This window comes from Pimephales promelas, chromosome 2 (genome assembly GCF_988280905.1).
Source record: "Pimephales promelas chromosome 2, fPimPro1.hap1.1, whole genome shotgun sequence".
NCBI classification, from domain to species: domain Eukaryota; kingdom Metazoa; phylum Chordata; class Actinopteri; order Cypriniformes; family Leuciscidae; genus Pimephales; species Pimephales promelas.
Genome location: NC_142770.1, coordinates 43,202,189 through 43,228,563, shown reverse-complemented (window position 1 = coordinate 43,228,563; position 26,375 = coordinate 43,202,189). Strand labels below are relative to the sequence as shown.

At 40.1% G+C, this 26,375-nt stretch overlaps 1 protein-coding gene and 3 long non-coding RNA genes across 6 annotated transcripts in view; 2 read left to right on the top strand and 2 right to left on the bottom strand.

Annotated features, from left to right (window-relative positions):
* LOC120461325 (uncharacterized) overlaps positions 1 to 26,375 on the top strand; it is a 274,723-nt gene that overhangs the window by 222,224 nt on the left and 26,124 nt on the right. The window contains exons 4-5 of the mRNA XM_089120098.1: positions 25,320 to 25,493; positions 25,752 to 25,925. Of these exons, the coding sequence (XP_088976224.1) occupies positions 25,320 to 25,493; positions 25,752 to 25,925 (348 nt within the window). The remainder of the gene's footprint in view (positions 1 to 25,319; positions 25,494 to 25,751; positions 25,926 to 26,375) is intronic.
* LOC120478269 (uncharacterized) lies at positions 5,707 to 9,527 on the bottom strand. The gene is made up of 5 exons (XR_005622682.2): positions 9,375 to 9,527; positions 8,017 to 8,083; positions 7,743 to 7,844; positions 7,375 to 7,443; positions 5,707 to 6,047 (listed from the first exon to the last, which is right to left on the bottom strand). It is a non-coding gene; the product is annotated as an uncharacterized LOC120478269 (long non-coding RNA).
* LOC148997549 (uncharacterized) lies at positions 10,976 to 13,184 on the top strand. The gene is made up of 2 exons (XR_016146345.1): positions 10,976 to 11,608; positions 12,324 to 13,184. It is a non-coding gene; the product is annotated as an uncharacterized LOC148997549 (long non-coding RNA).
* Positions 17,401 to 21,069, bottom strand: LOC120480871 (uncharacterized). 3 transcript variants are annotated; one of them, XR_016146344.1, is made up of 7 exons: positions 20,283 to 21,069; positions 19,401 to 19,502; positions 18,425 to 18,674; positions 18,191 to 18,252; positions 17,986 to 18,077; positions 17,782 to 17,900; positions 17,401 to 17,685 (listed from the first exon to the last, which is right to left on the bottom strand). It is a non-coding gene; the product is annotated as an uncharacterized LOC120480871 (long non-coding RNA). The 3 variants fall into 3 exon arrangements; XR_016146343.1 differs by lacking the exon at positions 20,283 to 21,069 and adding an exon at positions 20,132 to 20,271; XR_016146342.1 differs by lacking the exon at positions 20,283 to 21,069 and having other exon boundaries at positions 17,405 to 17,685; positions 19,401 to 20,082.

The window sequence follows — 26,375 nt, the reverse complement described above, 5'->3', positions numbered from 1 at the left end:
ATGGCGAGTCCCAGCGGATCGTCCTTCGGGGTGATGGGGGCTCTCTAGGGGCCCTCTCAGACCCCAGAGTCCCGAGGCTCTGGGACCCTTCCTTCTGAAGTGCACCCTTTCCTGTTGGGCCCCGTTTCTCGGCCTGTGGGGGCGCAAGAAGCACGGCTGTGGCCCGTTGGAGAGGGCCCCTGGAGACCTTACTTTGACCCGAGTTTGGTGTGGCTAGGCTGCTGGGTCCCCGAGTTATAGCCGTTCAAAGTTCGGTGCCCACCTGCAACTTATTTGACAGGGCGCCTGTAGGCTCCTCATGGACAACGCTTTAAATGTAATATTTCATAAACAAAGGGGTTATTTGTGGTCAAACCTACTGTACAACAATCAGGGGACACGATACAACACACTGATGTACATTTCTGATATTAATTATGAATAATTTGCATAAACTCATACTGTCCACGGGGAGCCTACAGGGGCTCCGTGAAATACGTTGCAAGTGGGATGGTGTTTTCGACAGGAATTGGGAATTTCAACACATATAGATAGAGATAGAGATGTATAGATTGCAAATATATATAGATGCAACATACATGTTTATATTTACAATTATAAAGTTAACTGAATGACTCTTACTGAAGAGTCATCACTTGTACTGTGGGCTAGTGGTCAGTCAGCCCAGTGTTGTGGATTGGACCCTTTTGTTGGTGGAGACGTGGGATTGAAACCAGCTCAGACCACCTTATGTGATCAAACTGATTTTATGGAAAAAAACAACAACTTTTAATTAATAAAGTTTTGCATGGACCGACTCCACCTGCATTTTCTACACACATTTGACCAAACACCAGAGCTCTGCCCAAGTCAGCCCTAACTGGGCATGTGCGTGACGCATGCAGGTGTAAGTGTCAAATTGCACTGGTTTTCCAAGCATTGCATCGTGAATTACTTCAAAATTACATCCAGGTCTATAGTATATTTTGAAGGAAGACACATGCAGTGATTGGTATTATAGTGAATTACTTCAAATACACCACTCAGGGGACATGATACAACGCACTGAAATCACTACTCTGTGTCTTACTTGAAAATATACTAGATATCAGAATGTATAATTTAAAGTAAGTCACTATCTAATGCATGCACAAACCACTCCTCTGTGCATGCACTACATAGTGGCTTACCTGAAGTTATACTCAAATTGGCAAAGCTTCTGCAAGGCACTCCCTCATTCTCTCAGTACTGAGTTGAGCATTGTTGGAAGCAGACACTCTTGCTATTCTTCTCTGCAAAATTTTTCCCTCAATCTCAAAAGAAAATGCCTGTTACATTATGCCAGCTTTGTTTCAGGATGTATTCTCGGATGAGCCAGCATCTTGTGGTTTTTCATAAGGTGGAGAATAAAGAAGAGCGGAAGCTTCTGCTCTCTTTGAGTTCTGGACGGGTGGATGTTAGGAACTGCGTTTGCCCTGTTTCTGGATGTGGCAGGTCAACAACGAGGATCGACCGGCACCTTAAATCCCACGTGGAGCTGTCCAGTGCTGAAAGGGACAACACACTCCAGACTGTTAAGAGAAAGAAGAATCTCTCACAGATTGCAGCACTTAGGGACACTAACCCAGCGGTTCCCTTGGTAAGCACCCTGGACTTGCTTCCAGAAATTGAGGATCCTGATGTGCCCTTAAACGAGGACGTGGAAGAGTGCAGCAACCCTGACTGCAAAGAGAGGGTGGAAAAGTTGCGGCTTGAGAACAGCAACCTAAATCAAAGTGTTGACACGCTGACCACTGCCCTGCGCGACATTACCGTCTGTTGAAGAAGAGGTCAGCATCCAAGGGTGCGGGAAGATTGAGCAAGGCAACCAGGAGGCTCATCTCCTCTCTCGGGTCTGGAGGTGACCCTTCTGCCCACCGTGCCCGGGCCATCCAGTGATGTAGAGCCCTCCACCAGCCAGCAGCCACCCAGCTTTCAGGAGCCGGAGAGCCCCCCAGATCATGGGGTGACACTGAGTGAGTGCACTTGCATTGTTTTAACTGGGTGTTTTCTGAAATGTCATTGCCACACTGCAGAAAAAGCTTTTTTTTACTTAGTATTTGGGTCTTGTTTCCAGTCCAAATATCTAAAAAGTCTTCAATGAAGATGGGAAATAAATCAAAACTAAGCGAATTGGAAATAATAAAAAAATAAAATTGTTTTTGTTTGAATTAAAATTATTTTTCTTGTTCCATTAGCAGATGATTTTGATTTTTTTAAGCAAAAACTTATAAGAAAAGCTTTTTTGCAGTGCAGTACAACCCCGGCATTAGAATGTGTAATTTAAAGTAAGTCACTATTTAATATTTGTCACTGCTCTGTGTCTTTAAATTATACATTCTGATATCTAATATATTTTCAAGTAAGTCATTTGTCTTTGTGCACAGATAACATCACGGAAGAGTTTCGGCTCAACCAATTAGGGCCAGACCCATCATCTAAACATACTGATGATGTAAATGCCGAAATGTATAGAATTAATCAATTCTTAACACACATGAGTGAGGGTAAGACGAGACTGAGCACCCTGATCTTCCTGAACGAGACGAGCAGGATTCATGCGTTAGTCATTTTCTTATTATGTGCCTCTTTTAATGCTGTTTTAAAAAAAAATATATAATAATAATAATAATAATAAAAATGAGTGTTCATAGAGGGCGTTTGTTGTTTGTTTGTGTGCAGGTGGGTCGCCTCCCTGCGCAAGGCCCACAAAAAGGAAACAACAATTGAGTATTATGTGCAGAACGTGTCTCAATTCTTGAATCACATTTGTGAAACTCCTCCCCCTTCCTGTCGACTGTCAAAGACAGTGCTGATTGGTCTGCGCAGGGAGATGATGAGCATCAGAAAGTCACTGAAGAGAAAGGTTGCCATGCACCGGACTGCGGTAAAGACTGTTAAAGAACAAAAGGTGCTTAGCAAAGCCTCCCTATTGAAATGTCTGAGCCAGGCCAAGCAGGCCATCCCCAAAATATTGAGGACGTTTTTTTCACCCATTTAACTCATTGTACTGACAGAGAATAAGAAATGTGCAACATGAACACTGAGATTGTGGTCTGTGGCGGTGGAAGTAGCATTCCAATGGTGTTTTTTTGTGTTAGTTAGCGAAGAGGCTAGCTGTTTTTCTGAGAATTATTTTACTATTTAAAAGACGCAAATCTTTATGAGAGATGTCGTTACGGAGCTCAGGGACAACATGTGCTGTTCGCGGTTGTATGTATAACCGGACTAAACTAATTCAGTGGCTTAAACGCGATTGTTTTGAACATAAGCTGAAAACGAAATCAGAGTGATCCTGCCAGAGCCCGTCTCTGATCCTGCCAACGACTGTAGTTTCCATCACCTCCCAAACCAAGCTATTACTGTGAAGCGATATTGGTCTTCAGACACGTGCAGTGTTTCACGAGCTGTGGAAGCCTTAATGGTAAGTTCATCTATTTTAATGAGTTTATACTTGTGATATACTGTATTATTTGCACAAGTATGCATTAGTAAGTCTAACGTTTTCAATGTTTTCCAGGACGAAGAATGGGTCAACAGAACTGTGCTGGGTGAAAGGGTTGTGGTTGCCCTACAGGGGGATAAAGCCTCAAAAATGCAGATCGCCATCACTAAAGAGGAGCAAGCTGTAAGTTTTCACATGATGCAAACAGTAGATTTCTTACCACCAGTGTTTTACATTTATTAACTTGTTTTTTTGTTTTTGTAGTTCTTGGAGCTGTACTTTTGTAAGATCAGGCCTGATAATCTACAGCCTCAAAAATACTGCAAAAGTTTTTTCGTTTCATCGGACGGCGAGGCAGTCCAGTGTGTCTCACGCGACATTAACCGTCTCCATGAATTGTAAGTACCTACACAGATTCATGTGCATGTGTGTAAATGGATCCACATTTTGTCAGTATCACACCACAATTAATATTTCGTTTTTCATTGTCTTTCTGCAGGTATGAGATGGCCCCTTTCACCAGCCAGTGTGTGCGGAGGGCAGTTGAGGCGGCTGCCAAGAACCTCCCAGCGCAACAAAAGGGGGCACTTCTCAATTACATGGCCCCCAGCTTGTCAATCCTCAGGATGTCATGGATGCAGCTCTGCTACTGGAATCATTGGCAAGGTATGTCTCTTCAACCAACCAGGACATAACTCATCACAAACTATTTGCACTGCAGATTATCAAGTTTTCATTCATTTTTTTTCATGTTATAAACCTTGTATTTCTCACTTAAACAGCGAGTCTGAGACATCATTGGCTACGAGTGAAGCTGCTGGAGGATCTCGGAGAGACTTTGTCTCATTCTTGGAAAGATTTCCGGTTTCGCTGGATGGTCTGCCTCCATCTAAAAAGCTAAGGATGGAGTCCGGCTTTCCAGAAGACCATGCCTTCAGTGATAAGTGGAGGGCCAATCAGTACGCACAGAGAGAGAAATATCTGCTGTGTAAGTCTCCGAATCCATCAAAAAAGCATTTACACACATTGACTCTAAACAAACTAGGTCATTTATTTACAGTGAATCACATGAGTAAAGTTATTTCATTCTGTCTTTCAGCTTACTTCACACTCCGCAAGCCGACGATGAACTGAGGGCTGGACGATGAACTGCCCAAGGCCGGACAACATTGAGCGGCAGTGGAGACCAGCCCCAAAGAAAAAGGTGGAAGAGGACGAATTTATCATTCACTGTGTCACCGAGCAAACCTGGACAGGCCTTGTCATAAAAAACTTTGGTCCAGAGCAAGGTCTAGGTAAGACAACCTTTCATTTGTCTTCTAAGGGCAGAGGAACAATAATGTAAAATGTACATTTCAGCAGCCATAAACTACATCAGGGACGTGCACAGGGGGGTTGCTCAGGTTGCCCGGGCAACTGCCCATATGCCCTTCTCGACTCAGGTTGCCCTTCTGAGGAAAAAAAAAATCGGACATTGGATGTAGAATTTCACGTAGGCCTAGACAAAAAATAATATAAAAATCGCAAAGCCTCATTCACTTCCATTCGGGCACTGAAAGTGAAAGTCAAACTGTTTACGTGGCTGCAGTGCCGCACGCGACCATAGACTGCACGCGACCGGTGCGTATGGTAAGACACCGCAAATTACTCAGGCCGCGCCTCCATCTCGTGTCGCGCACTAATTAATGTGTACGTCCGAAGTCCATGACAAAATGAAGCGAAACTATCCTTCTTGTCACGAAAAGAGGAAGAAAAACATGAGACCCAGCTGGCATTTTAACGTTGATTCACCGGTGAAACAACGTCAGGGACCAAGGTTGGATCAACATTGGATTATGTTTCGATTTTGCAAATCTAATCAACGTTGATTTTGCAACGTTGTTTCACCGTTGACATCATGAATGTTGTTTCACTGTTGATGTCGCGACGTTGTTTCACGATCTCTCCTTTCAATATTGGTGAGTAAAAGTTGTATGTCGAAGTTAAACCAACATTTAATTATGCTTCGGTTTTGCAAATTGAATCGTTGCTATCGTGATATTGTTTCAGTCTTACCTTTCAACATGGGAGAATACAATTATACATTAAATTACAACGTAATTTGAATACACGATCATAACAATGCTAACTGATTTAGTGATTAACTGTACATACTGTAGTCTACACTAAAACATTGTTTAATGTCAAATGACTGACAGCAATGGCTTAATTACAAACACATTTAATAAAGAGTTAGCACATGCTCAAGATTGTAAAACAAGTTTTATTTTGGAAAATAAAAAAAAAAGTCTAAAAATACTTTCTACATCTGAAAACTTTAACTTGCAGTGTTTTCAAAGTAATGTTAAAGTAAAGTACAAATCTGAATGGAATACTTAAAAGACAGTTTTTGTTCAATTACAGTAAAACTTAGATGAAATACATTTAATATTTTAAGTGTACAGTAACAGTAGAAAAACTTAGCATCTCAATAAAATGCGACAGCCTTTTGCATTGCTCTAGTAGAGTCCCAGCTTGAGGTCTGCTCCGATGCCATCGCTTCCTCTTGCTCCCTCTTCACTTCTTGTCTGCTCTCTGTACGATCCTGTAGCCCATAAATAAAAGCAAAAACAGTTAAAACTGAATACAAAATAATTTACAAGATTTTCACTTCACTGTTCAATAACAGTCGAGTTGAAAAAGTATACAACACTATCCAAGGCATGTTATGTATTCAGATATAAATGTACAATATCAACCATAATTAACAAGCAGTTCTTCAGAGCCCCAAGGTGGAATTGATTGCTGCTTAATATTAAAGGTCACTTTGAAATTAATTTTTGATATGTTTTATCTTACCTCAAGGACATCCAAGATGTAGGTGTCTTTGTTTCCACAGTATTTTCAATTTTGACATTTTTAGGTCAAACCGTTCTTGTCTGTCAGTCATATAATGGAGGTCTATGGTCACCACCTCAAAGAGCATGCAAAGAAGTCCAGATTAAACATGATTTAATGACTCATAAATGTAAGTACACATTGATGGCCTAAGACACGAAAAGAGCGGTTTGTGTGAGAAAACCAACAGTATTTAGGCCTATATCGTTTTTACCTCTTGTAACCACAGCCAAGTCCAAGTGATCTGAAGGCATAATCGGTCTGCGCATGCGCCGGAAGTGATTCATTGTTTACACAGAGATTTCGGAAGTTTTAACTGTCACTGGGATCTAAACATATTTAGATATATAGGAAATAGCAATAAAACTTCCGAATCTCTGTGTAAACAATGAGTGTCGTAGACGCGCAAGAGATCACTCCCGGCGCATGCGCAGACCGAAGCACCCGTGCCTTCAGATCAGTCGGACGTGGCTGTGGTTACAAGAGGTAAAAACGATATAAATACTGTTCGTTTTCTCACACAAACCACTCGTTTCGTGTCTTAGGCCATCAATGTGTACTTACATTTACGAGTCATTAAATCATGTTTAATTTGGACTTCTCTGTGCATGCTCTTTGAGGTGGTGACCATAGACCTCCATTATATGACTGACAGACAAGAACGGTTTGACCTAAAAATGTCAAAATTGAAAATGCTGTGGAAACAAAGACACCATCTTGGATGCCCTTGAGGTAAGATAAAACATATCAAAAATTAATTTCAAAGTGAACTATCCCTTTGAACCGTGATTAATTTTTCAGGATTCGTTGAAAGTTCAAGAGAAAAGCAATTAATTAAAAAATATATATATATTTTGCATTACTATAAATGTCTTTACTGTCACTTTTGATCAATTTAATGTGTCCTTTCTGAAGAAAAGTATTTCTATTTTATATATATAAAAAAATCATATTGACCCCAAACTTTTGAACGGTAGTGTACATTTTTATTAAATTGAGTAAAATCAAATCATAAAAGGTCAATGAATGCATACCAGAAGTGATAGCAGCTAAAGAAAAATCCTCCACCAAATTGCCAGTAATCATCTGGATCCTTGGTGAGTCTGGAAGGGCAAACAAGAAATGATTCAATGAAAAGCTGGGAACTAAAAAAGCAGGATTTTTTTACCATTCCATAAACAATCTTAAAATGTATTTAATACTACAAACGTTTGCTATTATAACACATTCACACAACATGAACAGAGTACTGTCATCTTTGAGACTGTTAGTTATTACATGATTAAAATGTAAACGCATATTTAAAGCATGGCAATCCCATCAGAAAAATGTGTATCATAGAAAGGGAAGCACACAAAAAAGCCAACTGGTACATCAAAATCAAGCCATAATATAATGTTACCTGCAGCCTTTATCCTGTTATGACATGTCTGAGGGTCTTTCCCTTAATGTTTTCCAGTGAATTAAAGACATGACTGATGAAGGTAGGTGACATGACCTTTCACTGCGGCACGTCAGAGGAAGAAAGACAAAAGTACAAAAAGTTACTCAGACTTTCTATCAGTAAATGTCTTTCTTTGATGATGAGAATCATACTTTATACTTTATATTAATCCCAGTGTAGGTTTTCGAAAGAGTGTGTAAAATTCACAAGAAACAAAACAAAAACAACTTACTGTAGTTGGTGGATTTGTCTCTATTTGGGTGTTCTCCCCCCGAAAAAATCATATTCCAATGCTTAACCTAAAACAAATATAAACAAATATAATCATTGGCAGTTATCAGTGTTCTAAGAGGTTTTGAACTTCTAACGAATAAATTACGATTTTATCACTTTATTCCGAGACTAATTACCTCTCATGCATTTGAGCCAGCTAACACAAACCACCACCAACAACACACAGCAGTGTCAGATGGTAAATAAACTTACCATCACTTACCAGTTGAAATAAAGTCGTTATTTTTGTTGTTTTTTTTGCGCACAAAAGTGTTCTTGTCGTTTGATAAACTTAAGATTGAGCCCCTGTAGTCACTTGGACTATTTTAACGATGTCTTTAATGACTTTTCGAGGCCAGCGAGAGTCATTCCCTCAAGAAGCCTATGGACTAGTATGCAGGAGCGATCTTAATATCTTAAATATCTTAATTTGTGTTCCGAAGATGAATGAAGGTCTTACGGGGTTGGAACAACATGAGGGTGAGTAAATACTGACAGAATTTTCATTTTTGGGTGAACTAACCCTTCAATAGTATCTCTAGCGCGCTTCACTGATGCAGTACAAAAACACTCATTTGCAGGCTGCATTACTATGTCCGTTACCAGTTTGTAAAAAATCTTGTCTACAGACAGTAAAAAAATGAAGACAATGATCTTCATTAATGGGTGATTATCAGCTTATAGCATTAATCTAACGTTACCCACAAACTAAACACTCAACAGATTTCAATAATAGCCTACCCAGTGGCGTAACTTTGTTTTAAAAAGTGGCTGGGACATGTGTGTAAATGAATGAATCACGTGACACGTGAATAAAAACATAGATCCGACTTTACAACATGTCCAGTGGCAGTGGAAATAGCCGTTGAACCAACGTCAGATGCGTCATTCTTTCAAAACTAACGGAAAATCAACTTGAAATCAACGCATTGTTTCAACGTTATAAAAGCAAACCAATTTTCGATTTCATTTAGCTTTGAAGAATGCCGCGTCTGACGTTGGTTCAACGTTAATTCGATGAGCAAATCAACGTTGTTTCAATGTCATGAGAGACGTCGTTTCCACGTTGATTCAATGTCAGTTTGCTGTCTGGGTTTAAAAAGTGGTGGGGACAATATCGACCCTGGCAAAAAGTGGTGGGGACATGTCCCACCCGTCCCACCCGCAAATTACGCCCCTGAGCCTACCTTTTAAACATTTATTGATATTTGTTAACATATCTAAAGTGAAACTGTGGTAACGTACATACATTAAGGACAGGAACATAACGTTTAACGTTCACGTTAGACTGTTAAAGAATGAAAAATGTTGTCTTACTTGAAGTGATTTCGCCAGTATTTTTACAGACCACGTAACATTACGACCCCATCCTCTGTTCACATTCCAGCTTTTGTCCTTCATTGACATATCACAACTCAAATTCGCTCAAAATAAGAATTTAACAAGAATTTATGAAATAATCCGTGTCCGACGGGGTAGTAATAATCAGTAGAGCAGCTGTTCATCTCACACACCTTCACCGACTCAAACAATAACGGACGTATTTTCAAACCTAAAATAGGCGCGCATTTTGTCATTGGCCAGTTTCCTGGAAGACAGAAAGATTAACCAATCATGATCAAAGTAAACCGGTGAAACAACCAATAACAGTAGTTTCAGCGTGGTGACGTAGCGAAATGTGTATAGTGTATTTAGTTTGCTGTCTGGGTATTTAATGAATTAATTTGTCAAATGGTGTTTTCATGACAGTGTATGATTAAAAAAAAATAAAGCATGGTAAACTGTTAGGTAAGCACACAGTATTGTAAATCCACACAAAATCACAAGGCAAAAAGTTTCGCTGCACTCTTGAGGTTGAAATTATTGGAGAGTTGTCTATAATGATAATAATTATATTTTAACATATTCATTGAAAGGCTATATTATCAGAATATCATTAAATGCTAATAATAATAATAGTATTTAAAAACGAGCCAATGGCATGCAATGCCTTGGGGCTGCGGAAATTTGCATAGCGTACTCCGCCCTACTCCGTGAGTATAAAAGGAGGAAGTGAACGCAACCGCAGTATGTCTTCGCTGAGGAGCCAAGACTGAACTCGGCGTCTACCCAGCGATACAGCAGAAGTGGCAGGGAGACGTAACGTCTCCGTTCCCTACTCAGGGAACGAGGGTTACATACGTAACCGAGACGTTCCCTTTCGTAGTCACTTCGAGTTACGTCAGAAGTAACGGAGATTGGGGGTCTGTGCCATCACGCCATCTTCAAGCTGTCTTCCAGTGCCCTGCGAAAGTCTGGACCCCTGCCTTACCTTTTTTTTTTTTTTTTTGGGGGGGATCCCACTTTGACACAGGATTACCAAGGTACACTGGGAAACATATCCCGGGAGGGACATGCTACCAGCTGCCAACCGAAGGGAGGACTTACGAATACACATATGGCCACATAGGAACGCATAAGGAACACTGGAGCACCAACCGCAGGTGGCTACTAATTTCAACTCCAGGGGTGGCAGATGGCTTGCCAAGGGAAGACACATGCTCAGAGAGGCTTACAGTGGATAATACACATGAGACGGTTACCATGGGGAACCGTGCGCATGGAGGCACCTAGCCAGCATCCAGAGCAACGTACTGCTTGTAAACAGAACGTTTTGCGCCTCCGGCTATAGCAGTACGTCATCTTATACGGTAGGGGGCGGTAAAACTCCTAAGCGGTGAGCAGCCGGTAACAAAAAGTAGTCGAAGAAGAACGGTCTCGTCTCAGTTCTCGCGCATGCGCCCATAAGGAAGTAATGGAAAGTCGAATAAAGTCGTTATTTACGTTTTTTTTTTCGCACAAAAAGTAGTCTCGTCGCTTGATAAAGTTATATTTGAGCCACTGTAGGCACATGGAATATTTAAACCTTTTCTTTTAAAGGCCATGGTGCAGGTTTTTTTTTTTTTCTTTTTTGGCAATTTTCTAGTTGGTAATAAACATTTAAACAGTTATCCATTGTATCTGATGTTGTAGGGTACTCAAAAATTAAAATATAACACGGAAAAGTGGGTGAAATGTTAGCTTTTAGCTAAAGCTAAGCGAGGATTCTTATTTCTCCCACAATGCATTCCATGACGTCACATGAGGCACTCGCTGACTGTTGGACGACAGACAGCCCCGCGGCCCGCCTACCATTTTGAGGGAGAGTGATACGAGGAGTTTAAGTTAGCTAGCTAGTGAAGCAGTGACACTGACAGTGACAGATTTATAAGTAAATATAGATAGATAGATCTTCCGAAGCTGGGTGCAGTTTGTCAAGATTAGGCGAGCAGATTTTTCAGCTAAGTTAACGTTAGCTCTGTCGCCGCCTACTCGAGAATATGCAGCGCGCATTTCAAAGAGGAGGATAACCACTCAGGGGATGCCAAGATGGTCTTACTTCACTTGGATTAAAGAGTGAGAGGAGTGCTAAATTACTTCCAACCGCACTGCCGTCTGTGAACGCAAACCTCTCTGCTTGCCCTGTCCCGAGGTCGAGAGACACCGTCTGCCGCAAGCGAGAAATTGCCACGGTAAGCATCATGCTAACGTTAATGTTTACAAGCTGCATGTTAGCTAGCTCTGTGTGTATTTTGTATAACTACCGTGTTCCCTTTGACATAATAGCCTCCACTACAAGCACGATCACTATGACATTAGAAGAGCATTTTTCGTGATTCACGAATTTAAGCCAAAACAAAATTGCCCAGAAGTAAATGTCCATATTGTCATGAAGGCTTCGTGGCTAGTGTTTGGATCAGTGGTGATGATCATCAAGCGGCTTTCGCAATCGTGTGTTTGCGTTTTGTTATAACGTTAGACTGCTACTGTTCTCTTTTTCATTGACCGTGTCGTCAGGGCTGTTGTGGAGGCTAAATGCAGTTTACCTGCTGAAATTAGGTCAGAAACAGTTTATCCACTTTTCACTTCAGAGTTTAGCTAAGTTACCTCTCAGTAATTCACTACCTCACAGAGTTTATGTTACTAACTTTACCACGTGTATTACCACTAGTATTGTATAACATTTAATAGTAACATTCAAATCATCAAATATGGTCTGCATTTTTTTTATTTATTTATTTTTTAAAACATTTAGTAGTGCATATTAGGGTCCAATGGGTAATCTCCCTGGCAATCTCATAACATTCTGTTTACTGTTTATGTTTGCTATAATTCATATGCAGGACAATTTCATGTTTTTTCATTAGTGGCAATGATCTTTATACAGTATTATTATTATGTCTGCAGGTTATGCAACATCATTAATGAAGGCCCTTCGGGAAAGCTACACCAATTCACCTGCGGCTCTTCGAGAGGTTAGCGCCAGTTTGTCCCCATCGCCCCATCGCCACATCCTTCAAACAGGTTCCCGAGGAGGCCGTCAGCCTCTACCTAGCCCGGCAGTCACGCTTCAAGAACCTAATTTCACATTATTTTCTTTCCACAGACAAGTCCAATGGTTTAGTTGTATTTATTTATTTTAGTTGTTAGTTATCTTCTTTCCTTCTGTCCCTGTCATCTCATTTAGTGGTGGTTTCCTGCATTCTGCATGTTTTGTTTTTTTCATTCATTTATTTAAATGGGTTAGGGTTATGTGTGTATGCATATATGTGTATATATGCATAGGCCTACATACATACGCGAATATATATTATAATATTATATATATTATAAATAATATATACTTCAGGTTACCATAAGTTAGCTAACTTTAATGAAGAGTTGGTCATGTAAGCTATAGCTTGCTGCAATTAATGCATTATCTTCCAATAAGTATTAACTAAAACTGGCTACATAAAATGTACTGACTAGATTCACGAGAGGTCGGCTAATGTGTGTAAAAGTAAAACAATACAGTAATTTCATTAATTTACCAGCTCCACGACACGCGTTAGTTCCTCATTCCAGAGTTCCTATGGCGGTCTATGGGAGTGTCGTAACTCTCTCTCTCTATGGCTCTCTGGACTACACTATTACAGGCTAAAGATTTTTTGTATAGAGTTGTTTACTTAAAACCTGTGTCTTTGTTCAGTAATCTTTGTCCTTGTTCAGAAAATGTTTAGTAACCATTACAAGCAATGCCAATAAACTGTTTTATTCTTATAAAAATTCATGTGTTCTGTGTACTTTATAACATTTTGAGGGCAATTGGGTGATGACAACAGAATAAGCAATTATATTTTTAAATTAATTTTCATCCAAACGAGGCGATTGAAAGCCCTGATAGGTCTGGTCACGACTTTGGAATTGTTGTCTGATGGTTGAAACCACACGAGAGGCTTCTTCCGCTCTTGCTTAAAACACCATAAGCCCAGCATATAGCCTGTCTGTATGCACTGTACTGGTATTGCCTAGGGATAAGTAGGAAAGATTCTTAAGTTTTAAACTCTGTAAGTAGGTTGGAAACGTCTCTGATTCATGTTTATTGTGTATGCAACACATCTCCTGTCACCTATAGCTGTTGTTCATGAACATACTCGTGTGTGCTGGCTTGAAGGGGACCATTATCCTGCATGAAGTGAGTATGCTATGTGTAGCACAAATGGATTCAGGCATTATGCCTCATATCCAGAATGCTGGATATGTACACGTTACATCTGTATCAGTATATTTAAAGTAGCCTGCCTCCTCTGTATGGATAGAAAATTGTTATATTACAAGACACAAATTCAGATAGGCTTCTCAGAGCCTGTTTTATTACAGGTTTGAATGAATGAAATGTCTCTTCTGTATTAGAAAAATAAATATATAATTATTTTAGGTTTGAATGAATGAAATGTCTCTTCTGTATTAGAAAAATAAATATATAATTAAGAAATAACTAAAATAAATACCTCCAAATGTAACAAAAATAGCTCTCACAAACTTACAAAAACGAACTAACAAAATGTATCTAGTTTTCTTCCTCCTTATCCTGTTTTTCTTCCTCATGCTTGTTTGCCCATCTGATCTTTCCCAGAAGTTTTTTGAAAACCAGGACATTTTCATAATTAAAAAAATAAAATAAAAACAGCCAGGACAGGACGGGAAAACAGAAAATGTCCTGGTAAAACAGGACTGTTGGTCACCCTAACCAAGTCTAAAGTCAGTGGCGCGTTGCGTGTACTTTCAGATGCTATTTTAAGCGCGCATGCTTGCAGATACAGAGTGAACAACGCGCATACACATAGTAGATGATTCTCTCATTTACACAGATGCATTTTACTTTTTACAAATGATGCATTATTATAAGGAAAACTATTTAAACACGAGGGAAATCATTGTTGTGTTCATGATGACGATAGGAAAAATAGGCATAAAGCATACACATTTGCCCAAATTGATATGCATAACCGAAGCTAATATGGGTGGGTTTGTCCCATCCCCAATGTCACTTCTATTTCTTTTACAGCCCTGACGAGAACATCGATCTCCTCGGCTTTGAACCATCAGACTTTACTGTGAACCGATTCTGAAGCGCGCCGCTGCCTGCAGCCTGCAGCTGCGTCTGCCTCATGTGACGTCATCGCCGAGTCGCGTGAAAAATAACCGTCACTAAACAAAAACTACAAAAACGGGACTTTAACACCATTTTTGAGATATTTCTAACTTCATATACATATCTTAACTGCTTTATGTACCCATTAATCGACAGTAGTGTTTAACCTGCACCATGGCCTTTAATGACTTTCTGGGCCGTCAAGAGGCAGTCCCTCAGGCTGTCTATGGAAGAGTGATACAGCCCTCAGATTCAATCAAAAATATCTTTATTTGTGTTCCGAAGATAAACGAAGGTCTTACGGGGTTGGTACAGCATGGGGGTGAGTAATTAATGACTTAATTTTCATTTTTGGGTGAACTAACCCTTTAAGGTAGGCTCACAACCTGGGTACAAAATAGCCTATTACTCATTTTAATGTTTTTGAATGCACAAACCAAGCGAACGTTATAAGTTGACCTCAGACAACAATATAATACAATTTAAAAAGCCAGTTCATGACCCCTTTAACAGAAGATTCAAAGGAAATGTGGTTTGGTTCTCATTCATAAACTGTGTGTTGTGGTCACATGTTAATTTATTCTTGCAGATTTATGTGCAATGTATGAGGTCGGCTCGGTGTAACGTAACAAACGCTTCATGAGATGGGCTGGCTTTAACAAGCATGTCATTCTCTCTCTTTAAGGTTCATGAATAGGGTGACCACCCGTATCGCGTGCGCGCACAGCGTTTGACGCCCAATTCATGAGTCCCGCAAATTGAGACCGTGTCACGCATAATCAATGCTTGCTCAAAAAAAAGAAAGAAAAGTCGGTCAGTCTATATCCTCGAGACCCAGGCAGCCAAACTGAACAGGTTCACGTTCATGAACTCGTTCATATTTTGGGTGAACTGAATGTATTGTTTTACTGCCTGTCCTGATGAACGTTACTGTAAACTCGTTCATTCTGGTGTCTGTGAACGCACGCTCTCTCAGTTTAACTTCGTTCAATGGGGTGCCAGATTTCTATAGAGCCTTCCAGGTGAAAACCCGGCTAAAACTCACCGTAAACAGGGCTTAATATGTGGCGAAAAAACACCCAATCTGGCAACACAAGCCACCAGTCACTGCATGAAAATAGGTGTATCCGGACCAGTATACTCCTGTATACACTGCTGAAATTCGGAAGAATCCAGGAGTATAGTGGCCGGATATGTCAAATTCCATGGGTTTGTATATATCCGCATACATCCGGAATGATACCAAATCGGATGTATGTTGTGGACGTATACTTCCGTGCTAGAGCCATTTGTTGCCATGGCAAGTAATCCCATTAAAGTTTTTAGCAGGAAAAAATCACACCTTTTTGCAGGAAACATTCACACCTTTTTGCCTTCCAACCAAACTGGATTGGTTGTTCTTTTAAAGCCACTCCCAACACCCAGACCACTATTGGAGGGCAGGACACATTGAAAACCCAGTAAACGGACTTTATTGGTTACTTTTAAACATAGCCCACCCTAGGCCTTGTAGCATACTGATTTGATTGGTTATATACCAGCTATACAGATATTGCTCAAATATATACCAAACCTCCCTCCCCCAATTTTAATATATTCATTAAAATAAATTTGATATATATATATATATTTATATTTATATTTAAACACACAAAGAACAATGGGAAAGTCTGAAATTTTTATTAAGGTATATAACACATTCCAAATAGCATTATAAACAAGCATTACAGAGGAATTGGGAACAAAAACTAGAAAAAAAGTATGAAGTAATAACATCTCAAAGGAAGAAAAAAAAATCATGGACATTCCAAAGAAAATTATAAACATACATTAAATAAATTGTTAACTTTTTATTTTCGTTAATTTTTTTTTACCCAATCATTTTAAAGGACAGATGTAAAGGAATAAAGTACACAGTGTATAAAAAGTTACATATATATAAAATATATGAAGAGTTCCATTTGAAATTTTCTCCTTTAATGATGATTTTTATCAAACTTGTATATTTAAGTAATTTCTCTTAAATGACAATGATAATTGCCTATTAATTGTTATTTAAGTGAAATTACTAAACTTAAATATACAAGTTTGATAAAAATCATCATTAAAGGAGAAAATTTCAAATGGCATTTAGAGGCTTTTGCATCTGAACTCTTCATATATATAAAATATACGTAGATATTCCAAGTAAACAATATAAATAAATAGAACATTACAGAGAGTGCATTATAAACATACATTAAAATGCAAACAAGTAAACAAAATGGAGATAAGCAACATGGACAACAAAAAAAGGAACAAATATATGAAATAATACGAGAAAAATAAATAAGAAATTAAAGTGTATATAAAATATTCAAGGTGTACACTGCCGTTTTTTTTAAGTTTGGGATCGGTAAGAAGTCTCATATGCTCGCCAAGGCTGCTTTTTTTTTATATATATATAAAAAATACAAAAAAAGTAAGAGTAATATTGTTAAATATTATGACAATTTAAAATAAACGTTTCTATTGGAATACATTATTCTTGTGATCAAAGATGAATTTTTAGTGTCTTCAGTGTCACATGATCCTTCAGAAATCATTCTAATGTGATGATTTGATGCTCAATAAATATTCATTATTATTACCAAAGTTGAAAACAGTTGTAGACTTTTTAGGATTATTTGATCAATAGAAAGTTATATTTCATTTATTTGAAATATGATGTTTTGTAACATTATAAATGTCTTTACTGTCACATTTGATTCATTTAATGCATCCTTGCTAAATAAAAGTATTGAGTTAATTTGAGCTATCCCCCCCAAACCAAAAAAAAAAAAAATCTTACCGACCCCCAAACTTTTGAACGGTTATATATATATATATATATATATATATATATTTTTTTTTATACGAGTTAACATTTTTCAAACTGCCATGATACGCTGGTGGTGTGACGCATAGTGTGGGTCAGCCTCTAGTCTGTTTTATAGTACCTAGCAGAGAGCAGATTGGTGGAGACCTCACCATTCACACTGGCCTTCCATCAACAATAGCATCATCTTCATCAGACATCAGTTCTATTGTTGCGGTCTTCCAAAGTTCCTTTTCTGTGTTGGTTTGTACAACCCCGGACCTGGTCTCCAGCAACTGAAAAACATGACAGTAACTTAACCACTAAAACACATAGGAGGATGGTTACATTCTGAAGAGAAAAAAAAGTGCTTAACCAGTTTCTTAACTTACCAGTCGCTTTCTTTGAAGGTTCTTTGCAATGCTCGTCATAGTTTTTCTTTTCTGGGCCTTTTCAGGCTGAGCCAAAGAATACTTCCTCCGCAAAGTCTCAAAATACATCTTCCAACCTGCTAAATATATCATAAATAAATGTAATGGCAATAAAAATAAGTAAAACAGAGGACAATAAAATGATTACAACATCTTTAAGATTACCTTTTACACATTCAGGGTCAACGTCTGTAAAAGTTGACCTTAATTCTTCGAAGAGGTAAGTGGTCACAGCCAGGTTATGTGATGAATTTATTCTGGGGGGGAAAGTTGCAGGTATCATTACTGAAATTCACTTTTGGCATTCCAAATCCATAGAGTAGTAGATTAAACTAACATTTAGGCTATAGTATATAAGAAACAGTCTTACCTGGTTTGTGGAACGTATTTGTGTGGGTTGTTCTCTGAATTATGGAGGCGCCTTACAGATTCCTGTAAAGTTTGAAATTAAAAAGCAATTAAATTGATTCACAATCTTCAAGAACCACAAAACTGAATTTTCAGTTGGAATAAGCTGACCATCACAGTAACCGCAGGAGACAAAACAATAATTGTAACCGAACTATGGCTTACAGCCACGTTATAGAACAATAACTGGACTTACCGCAATGTTCACGTCATGTGCCTTTTTTATTCTTTTCGAAGCGTTGTAAGATTCTTCATGTAACGTTAGTCTGTGCTGCTCATACTTTCGCTGAAGAGCATCAAGACGCTGGAGAGTCTCTCTGAGAAGATCAGGTTGTGGCCAAAGACAGATTGATCATCCCATTGTGATTCTGCATCACAGCTGTGGGGCATGTGGATGTGATCATCCTCATAGTTATCCACTGCATTACTGACTCTCATTGATGCATCTATGGAAATATTATAACCATAAACATTTTTTACATTAGTAGCTATTTAAAATAGATCATGGAGAATTCATTGATGATGGCACCCATAGTTACACAGAACAGTGTGTGAGAAAGATACATTAATTAAAAACGAAACAATACACAATCTCCTAACTCGCCATAAGTCAATATCAATATCTGAATGAGAGATGTAGCTAGCTGGCCTGCTAGCATCAGCAATCTCTGTATAGACCATTTCACAAGATGTAAACAACACTGGTCCAGAAGCACTTCCTGTTTCAGTTTTAACACTGTATAAACGTTGGGTTAAAGTACAACCAACAGAACAACTGAATCAAAAAGTTAAACAAACATATTCAAGATATTTTCTTTACATTTGAAATTAAGAAGCCTTTTACAAACTGAAACAGGAAGTGCATCTGGACCAGTGTTGTTTACATCTCGTAATGTGCAATAGCAGTAATGTGAGCTATTGTAAGACTAATGTAAGTTACCATACTATCTTGTACTACCGTGAATATTCATTCATTCATTCATTCTTTCAGACTCTTAGGTCAATATCACAAAGTTAAATAAATAACATGTACATGTGGGCAATGGTAATCATGCAAGATTCATTGTATTTTGATTACGGCTTGTTACTGATCTTAAAAGCATTCATAGAACGGACTTCACGAATCTAAAGTTAGGCAAACAAGCACATAACAGTTAGGCAAGTTAGCTTACCTGAATCTGACAATATTCAACACCCGGCGTGACTTCTTTATCGGAACATCGTAGCCGAGCCATTTCTGGGGTGTTCCTCAATCGGATTCCCGTCCTTAGGCCCTGTTAACACGAGAACGCTCGCGGGTGAAAACGTAAAAATATTTTATCGGATGTGCCTTTCGTTTACACGGCGATGGCGTTTTTGAGGCTCAAAAACGCAAAAAAAGTGAAACCACCCCCCAGAGTGGAAATCTTAAATCTTACCCGTGTAAACGATATAAACGCAAAAGTTTGCTTGACGGTGAAAGTTGTACGCAGGCGCGTGGACTTGGTGTTGTTGTAGTATGCACTCCTAGCCGCCTGAAGTGCATACTACATTGAATTTCACACACTTTTGCGTCTCCATTTGCACGCGGATTTCTCACACAAAACGCTCGTCTAAACGCAGAATAAAAAAAAGATGACGCAACGCCACTTTTGCGTTTTCTCATCAGAATCGTTTCCGTGTTTAGCCTCAGTTGGGCACTTTCAAGCCTATGCTTCCAAATGTAACGTTAGTGCCTTCCGCCATTGCCTCCGGTGCTCCTCGTCTTTAGGTGGTGGGTGTAGCTAAATCGTAAAGTGCACCACAACAACAATCTGACCGCCTCACATTATGTTCGTTACACCGTTGGTCCAATTGTTCTCTCCTCTTAATCCAACTGTTATGGCAGCGCCTAACTGAACATTTAATACTTGACATATTTTACCGTTCGTTTCAACTAGCGCAGAATCTCATCCCTCTCATGAGCCGGAAGTTGAAGTCTTTCTCAGACGGGAGTAAGATGACAAAACGAACGCAATGGCGTCACCCTTGTTGTCGTGCAAAATAAGGTGAATAGAAGAAAACTGTTTCCAAACCTCGAACTGTTCTCTTTTCTTCGGGAAAGAATGCTGTAATTTTAAAGTATTTTTCTCGCAGCTTGAAGCAATACACTAACGTTATTGGTTGCACCTCCATTACGTCACCACATTGTTGTGTTTATGGTTGTGAGTGGTGAATTTCAAACCTCAAAACGCCCCCTTTTCTTGCAGCTTGTTTGTTTGCGGAAGAACTTATTCACTCAAACCACAAACCTCGGTATGACGCGTTGCAAGTGAATCTATTTAATTTTGTGAATAAATATGATGCAGCTGGACTTACCTTTCAACATGGAAGGATAACCAGCTGCTGACAATAACACGGGAAAGCCCGGTGGTTTTGCGACCACTCGTTTCACATCATGCATGCCCAAAGAAGCATGGATTAACTCTGCCAAAACCGTGATGTCATTGTCCATCTCAGTTCAGATCTCATATAATGGTGTCAATGCAGGCAGTTCAATAACATTGTTGAATATTAAATAAAAATGTCCCCAACTAAGCAAAGCCAATGGCGACAAATGTTGTTGTCTGCAATTTGTAAAACTTCACAATAAAAATTTAGATATTCTGAAATGTTTCCCTGTATTTTTTATTTCATTAAATATTCAGATGTTTTTGTGAACGTATATTCATGGTGTTTATTTTGTCCTGTTTTTATAAAAGAATATTTGATTAGGATACTTTTTTTCATACAGTGGTTTTAAGGCCCTGACACAGGCGACATAACTTAAGCCTACCCTAGAGTTGGCTTTAGTCATTGCTAGTTCTTTGACGTCGGTTTTCTGTTTCAGGGCCTTAAGAATTTATTTATTTTTCTGTACAAAAAACTTGTTTCCTGTAGACCAGAGATAATTTTCAATCCTGAAGTCCTCTGCCACTCCTCCCTCTGAGAACAGCCAGCACCCTTAGTGTCAGTCATTAACATATGAAAGGTCTTCTTCACACCTCTCACACCCAGCAGTGTTTCAGCTGTATATGTCCGTGAAATTTCACGGATTCCTGTATATGCCCGCTTAGGTGAGGTTTCCGGGTTTGTCTGGAAATATACTGTTCCGTGTTACTCTGATCCGCTTTTTCCCACATACATCCAGCAAACATCAAATTGCACAGGAGTTTACCATGCCCGGATATTGCCGGATTTGAGTCTTTTCATGCAGTGCCCCACAGGGTCACATCATGGCGGGGTTTGGGAAAGGTTGATAAGATCTGTGAGGAAGGTCCTGAATTCCACCCTGAAGTTGCAGACCCTTGATAAGGAGAGTCTTCACACAGTTCTGTGTGAAGCAGAAGCTATTATCAACAGCCGTCCTATTACCAAGGCATCCACTGATCCCAATGATTTGGAACCATTAACCCCTAACCATCTGTTGCTGCTCAAGATCATGCCATCTTTGCCACCGGGTCAGTTCAAAAAGGAGGACATCTACGCTCGTCGCAGATGGAAACAAGTTCAGTATATATCTGACTTGTTCTGGAAACGTTGGATTAAGGAATACTTGCCTCTTCTTCAGGAGCGTCAGAAGTGGTCTGGTGTCAAGCGCAACTTCCAAACTGGAGATATTGTACTCATAGTTGACGACTCAGCACCTCGCAACTCATGGCTTACAGGAAGGATTGTGCAAACTCTCCCTGACAGAAGAGGACTTGTTCGTCAAGTGCGAATTAGGACGAAGACCAGTTATTTGGATAGGCCTATCACCAAGATTTGCCTTCTACAGGAAGCAGAGGAGCCATGAGGATATCCAGCTGACCTTCGAACTTCTTAGACTTTGACTTTAATCTTGACATTATTATATAGACCTTTTTTTATTACATGATTAAGTGATTGTGAAGATCACTTTTTACAAAGACAAAGGACTCTGTCTCTTGTTTGATCTAAAGAAGAAAAGACACTTTCGAAGGGACTGTTTTATGTTAAAAAAAAAAAATCATATCGTTGATCTCTTACATAATGTGCAGTTGTATAATTATTGTGTTAAAATAATTAGGGGCCGGAATGTAAGAGCCAACTATAAGTCTCCTATGGTTTTATGGTCTCATTCATTATTTTTACTGCACTCAGATTGTAGGTGGTGGGCGTGTCTACCGGGGCTTGGGCGGAAGTGATGTGGTTCTTGCACGTATTTGTTTGCTACACCTGTGCACCTGAGTTTGAGGGCTTTGACAGAGAGGGAGTGAGCCTGGGAGCGAACACTTTCTGTTGAACGCACTTTATGCACTCACACTGCACTTATGAATTCGTAACTGGCTACCAGTTGTATTTTATGTGCAAGAAGCAATAAATGAGTGGATCGCTGTGTGAAACTGTTTCTGCGCGTCGCAGTGCATTCATTCTCCCAGTGTTTAGTCTCTCGCGGCTGCAAATATAATTTTGCCTGGTCTACAGCCGCTATAATGTATTTGACAAAAAATGTTTTGGCCCCACATCGCTTAGAGAACCTTTAAGTGAGTACTGAAAATAACGAACTTTTTCATCTTATATTCTGCCTTTAGGTATCGAAAAACATACAAAACAATACACCTGTCACGGTGTACTGCGGGTGGAAAAAGGAATCCGGGAGAGAGTGCTCCAATTCAAACATTTAATAAAGAAACTCCAAGGGACTGGTACATACAGGAAGGCGGGTAGGGAATCCACAAAACACAGCTAACACTTACATCAACCGACCATGACTGACTGAAAGAGGAGGAACTAAATGCACAGAAGAATCAAACATGATGAGGTGCAAACAGGTGAAACAGATAAAACAGGACGCTGAACGGGAGGCTGATGAGGGAGTGAGTTCAGGTGTGCAGACGAGAGGATCATGGGAAGTGTAGTGCTGAAGACAAGACAGACTGGTGCAGACGTAGGACTGTGACAGAACTCCCCCCTCCCTGTAGGCGTGACCTCACGCCGTAACATCAACGCCCTGGAGGCTGTGGAGGGCGTGGTCTGGAACCGGAAGCCCTCCAGGGCGGAGCAGGATGAGGGCGTGGCCAGGGCGGAGCAGGATGAGGGCGTGGTCAGGGCAGAGCAGGATGAGGGCGTGGCCAGGGCGGAGCAGGAAGTGAGGACCCTACGGGTGGCCACGGCGGTGAGGACCCTTCTGGCGGCCACGGCGGTGAGGACCCTTCGGCCGGCCACGGCGGTGAGGACCCTTCGGGCGGCCACGGCGGTGAGGGCCCTTCGGGCGGCCGTGGCTGGTACACTGGGCCCCCCCCCCAAAAAAATATTTGGGATGAGTCCCCGGATTAGGAGCAGACGGAGAGTGGACAGTCTCTGGCTGGACGGTCTGGACGGTCTCTGGCTGGACGTCTGGACGGTCTCTGGCTGGACGGTCTCTGGCTGGACGGTCTGGACGGGCGATGGCTGGACGGTCTGGACGGGCGATGGCTGAACGGGGCTGGTCGGAACCAGCGATGAGGGGAGATCTGACTCGGGAGGGCTGGACGGAACCAGCGGGGGAGAGAGTTCAGGCTCGGGAGGGCTGGACGGAACCAGTGGAGAGGGGAGATCTGACTCAGGAGGGCTGGACGGAACCAGCGGGGTGAAAAGTTCGAGTTCGGTGGGGCTGGGCGGAACCAGCGATGAGGGGAGATCTGACTCGGGAGGGCTGGACGGAACCAGCGGGGCGGAGAGTTTATGCTCGGGAGGGCTGGACGGAACCAGCGGAGGGGAGAGCTCATGGCTGACGGTGAGCGCAGGCTCGGCAGGGCTGACGGTGAGCGCAGGCTCGGCAGAGCTGACGGTGAGCGCAGACTTTCTGGGGACGAGAATCAAACGGGGCCGCCGAATCGGGTGGAGAATCCCCTGAAAAGCCACTGCGTTCATGTTGTTTTGAGGTCGGTCGATCTGTCATGGTATACTGCGGGTGGAAGAAGGAATCCGGGAGAGAGTGCTCCAATTCAAACATTTAATAAAGAAGCTCCAAGGGACTGGTACATACAGGAAGGCGGGTAGGGAAACCACAAAACTCAGCTAACACTTACATCGACCGACCATGACTGACTGAAAGAGGAGGAACTAAATACACAGAAGAATCAAACATGATGAGGTGCAAACAGGTGAAACAGATAAAACAGGACGCTGAACGGGAGGCTGATGAGGGAGTGAGTTCAGGTGTGCAGACGAGAGGATCATGGGAAGTGTAGTGCTGAAGACAAGACAGACTGGTGCAGACGTAGGACTGTGACAACACCAACTTGACAAACGTCTTTTTCCCCTAACTATTTTGTGTTAATCATAATTACAAATTTAACCTGACATACACACTTTAAAGGGATAGTTGACTTCAAAATATAAATTCTGTCATTATTTATTCACTGTAATGTTGTTCCAAACCTGTATTAATTTATTTCTTGTGCTGAACAAAAAAATATATATATATTTTGATGAATGTGGGTAACCAGACAGTTGCTGGTCCCCATTGACTTCCATAGGGAAAAATTTACTATGGAAATCACTGGGGTACATCAACTGTTTGGTTACCCAAACTTATTCAGGTTTAAAACAACTTGAGAGAGTAAATGATGACAATTACAATTTTTGGGAGAACTATCTATTTAATGTTAATTAAACAACAAAACACAGAGGAAATCACTCACTGCTCTTGACTGAGAACTTTAATAGTAGCTTTAATAAGAATCAATGTATAATTTATACAGTGAAGACTATATTTGACTTTGATTGAACATTTGCTCTCCCTTTGCGGAAAAGATATTGGGATATATATCGATCGGGGGGGGGGGGGTTATTTCCTGCTTTTTTGTCACATGCCTGTAGTAGAGTGTAGTTTGTAATTTTTTTTAATTCCCAGCATCTGATACAATGTACTGATTGTGTACTCACAGAAATCTGCCTTTTCAACAGACAATAAAGAAGAGAGACGTCAAATAAATAGTTAGAAATGAAAGAGAAGAAACAGAGTCTTCCAGCGCACAGAACTAGTGTGACTGGGTTTTAAAACTGACTATTGGAAACTAAATGCTGCTGTAGCTCTTCAATAAGATGATCATCATAGATGTGAACTATTGTTATTTCTCTGTCTTCAGTCTGTATAGATGCAGTATTACAGAGAAACAGAGTCTCATCCTGACTTCAGCTCTGAAATCAAACCCGTCACACCTGAGAGAGCTGGACCTGAGCGTGAATAATCTAGGAAACTCAGGAGTGAAGCATTTATGTGCCTTACTGAAGGATCCACACTGTAAACTGGAGAGATTGAGGTCAGTCACATTCACATACAAGAATCAAAATACTTAAAATCACTTCAACTGTTTAAACAAGAACACACTAACATTATATTTGTACAAACATTTTCACCTTAGTATTTTGTGATCTGGTGAAATAAAGGTGAAGATCTCTCTTCCTCTGTCTGTTTTATTTGCTGATGAAGATGATGTGACTTTACAGAATAAAGAGTCTCTTATTTTCTTCATTCTCTCTCTCTCTCCCTCTCTCTCTCTCTCTCTCTGCTAATGTAGGTTAAGCTGGTGTTATATGACAGATGAAGGTTGTTCTGATGTGAATTCAGCTCTGAAGTCAAACCCGTCACGCCTGAGTGAGTTGGACCTGAGCGGGAATAAACTAGGAGACTCTGGAGTGAAAAACCTCAGTGATCTACTGATGAACCCACAATTCAAGCTGGAGAAACTACAGTTAGTGTCATTATACTGTACAGCAATTACAGCAGTGACTGAAGTTTATTTATTTGAAGACAGCAGGGCTCATGTTTCATTGGTTATAGCAGTGCACTTCCTGGGTTTCCCTATTGCTCACATTTTTATGTTTTGTTAATCTACACTGTGTGTAATTATTCTGTGGCTTAGTAAATATCACAGTAATATTTAACTTTATTAACTTAATAAAATCTCTGAATATCATTTGCTTGATTGTTTGAGCTAAACGTACCAAAATAATTGACTAAAAATCCAACAGTTAATTTCATCTAAAATTTACAGTTATATTTATTTATTTTTTTCACTATTCGAATTTTTTATTTGACTAACCAATAATTTATGTATAATACACTTAACATAATTGTGAAATTTCTATCAAAATATTTGAGATTGGAGAATTAAACTTATGTTTCAAGAACCACAAATATT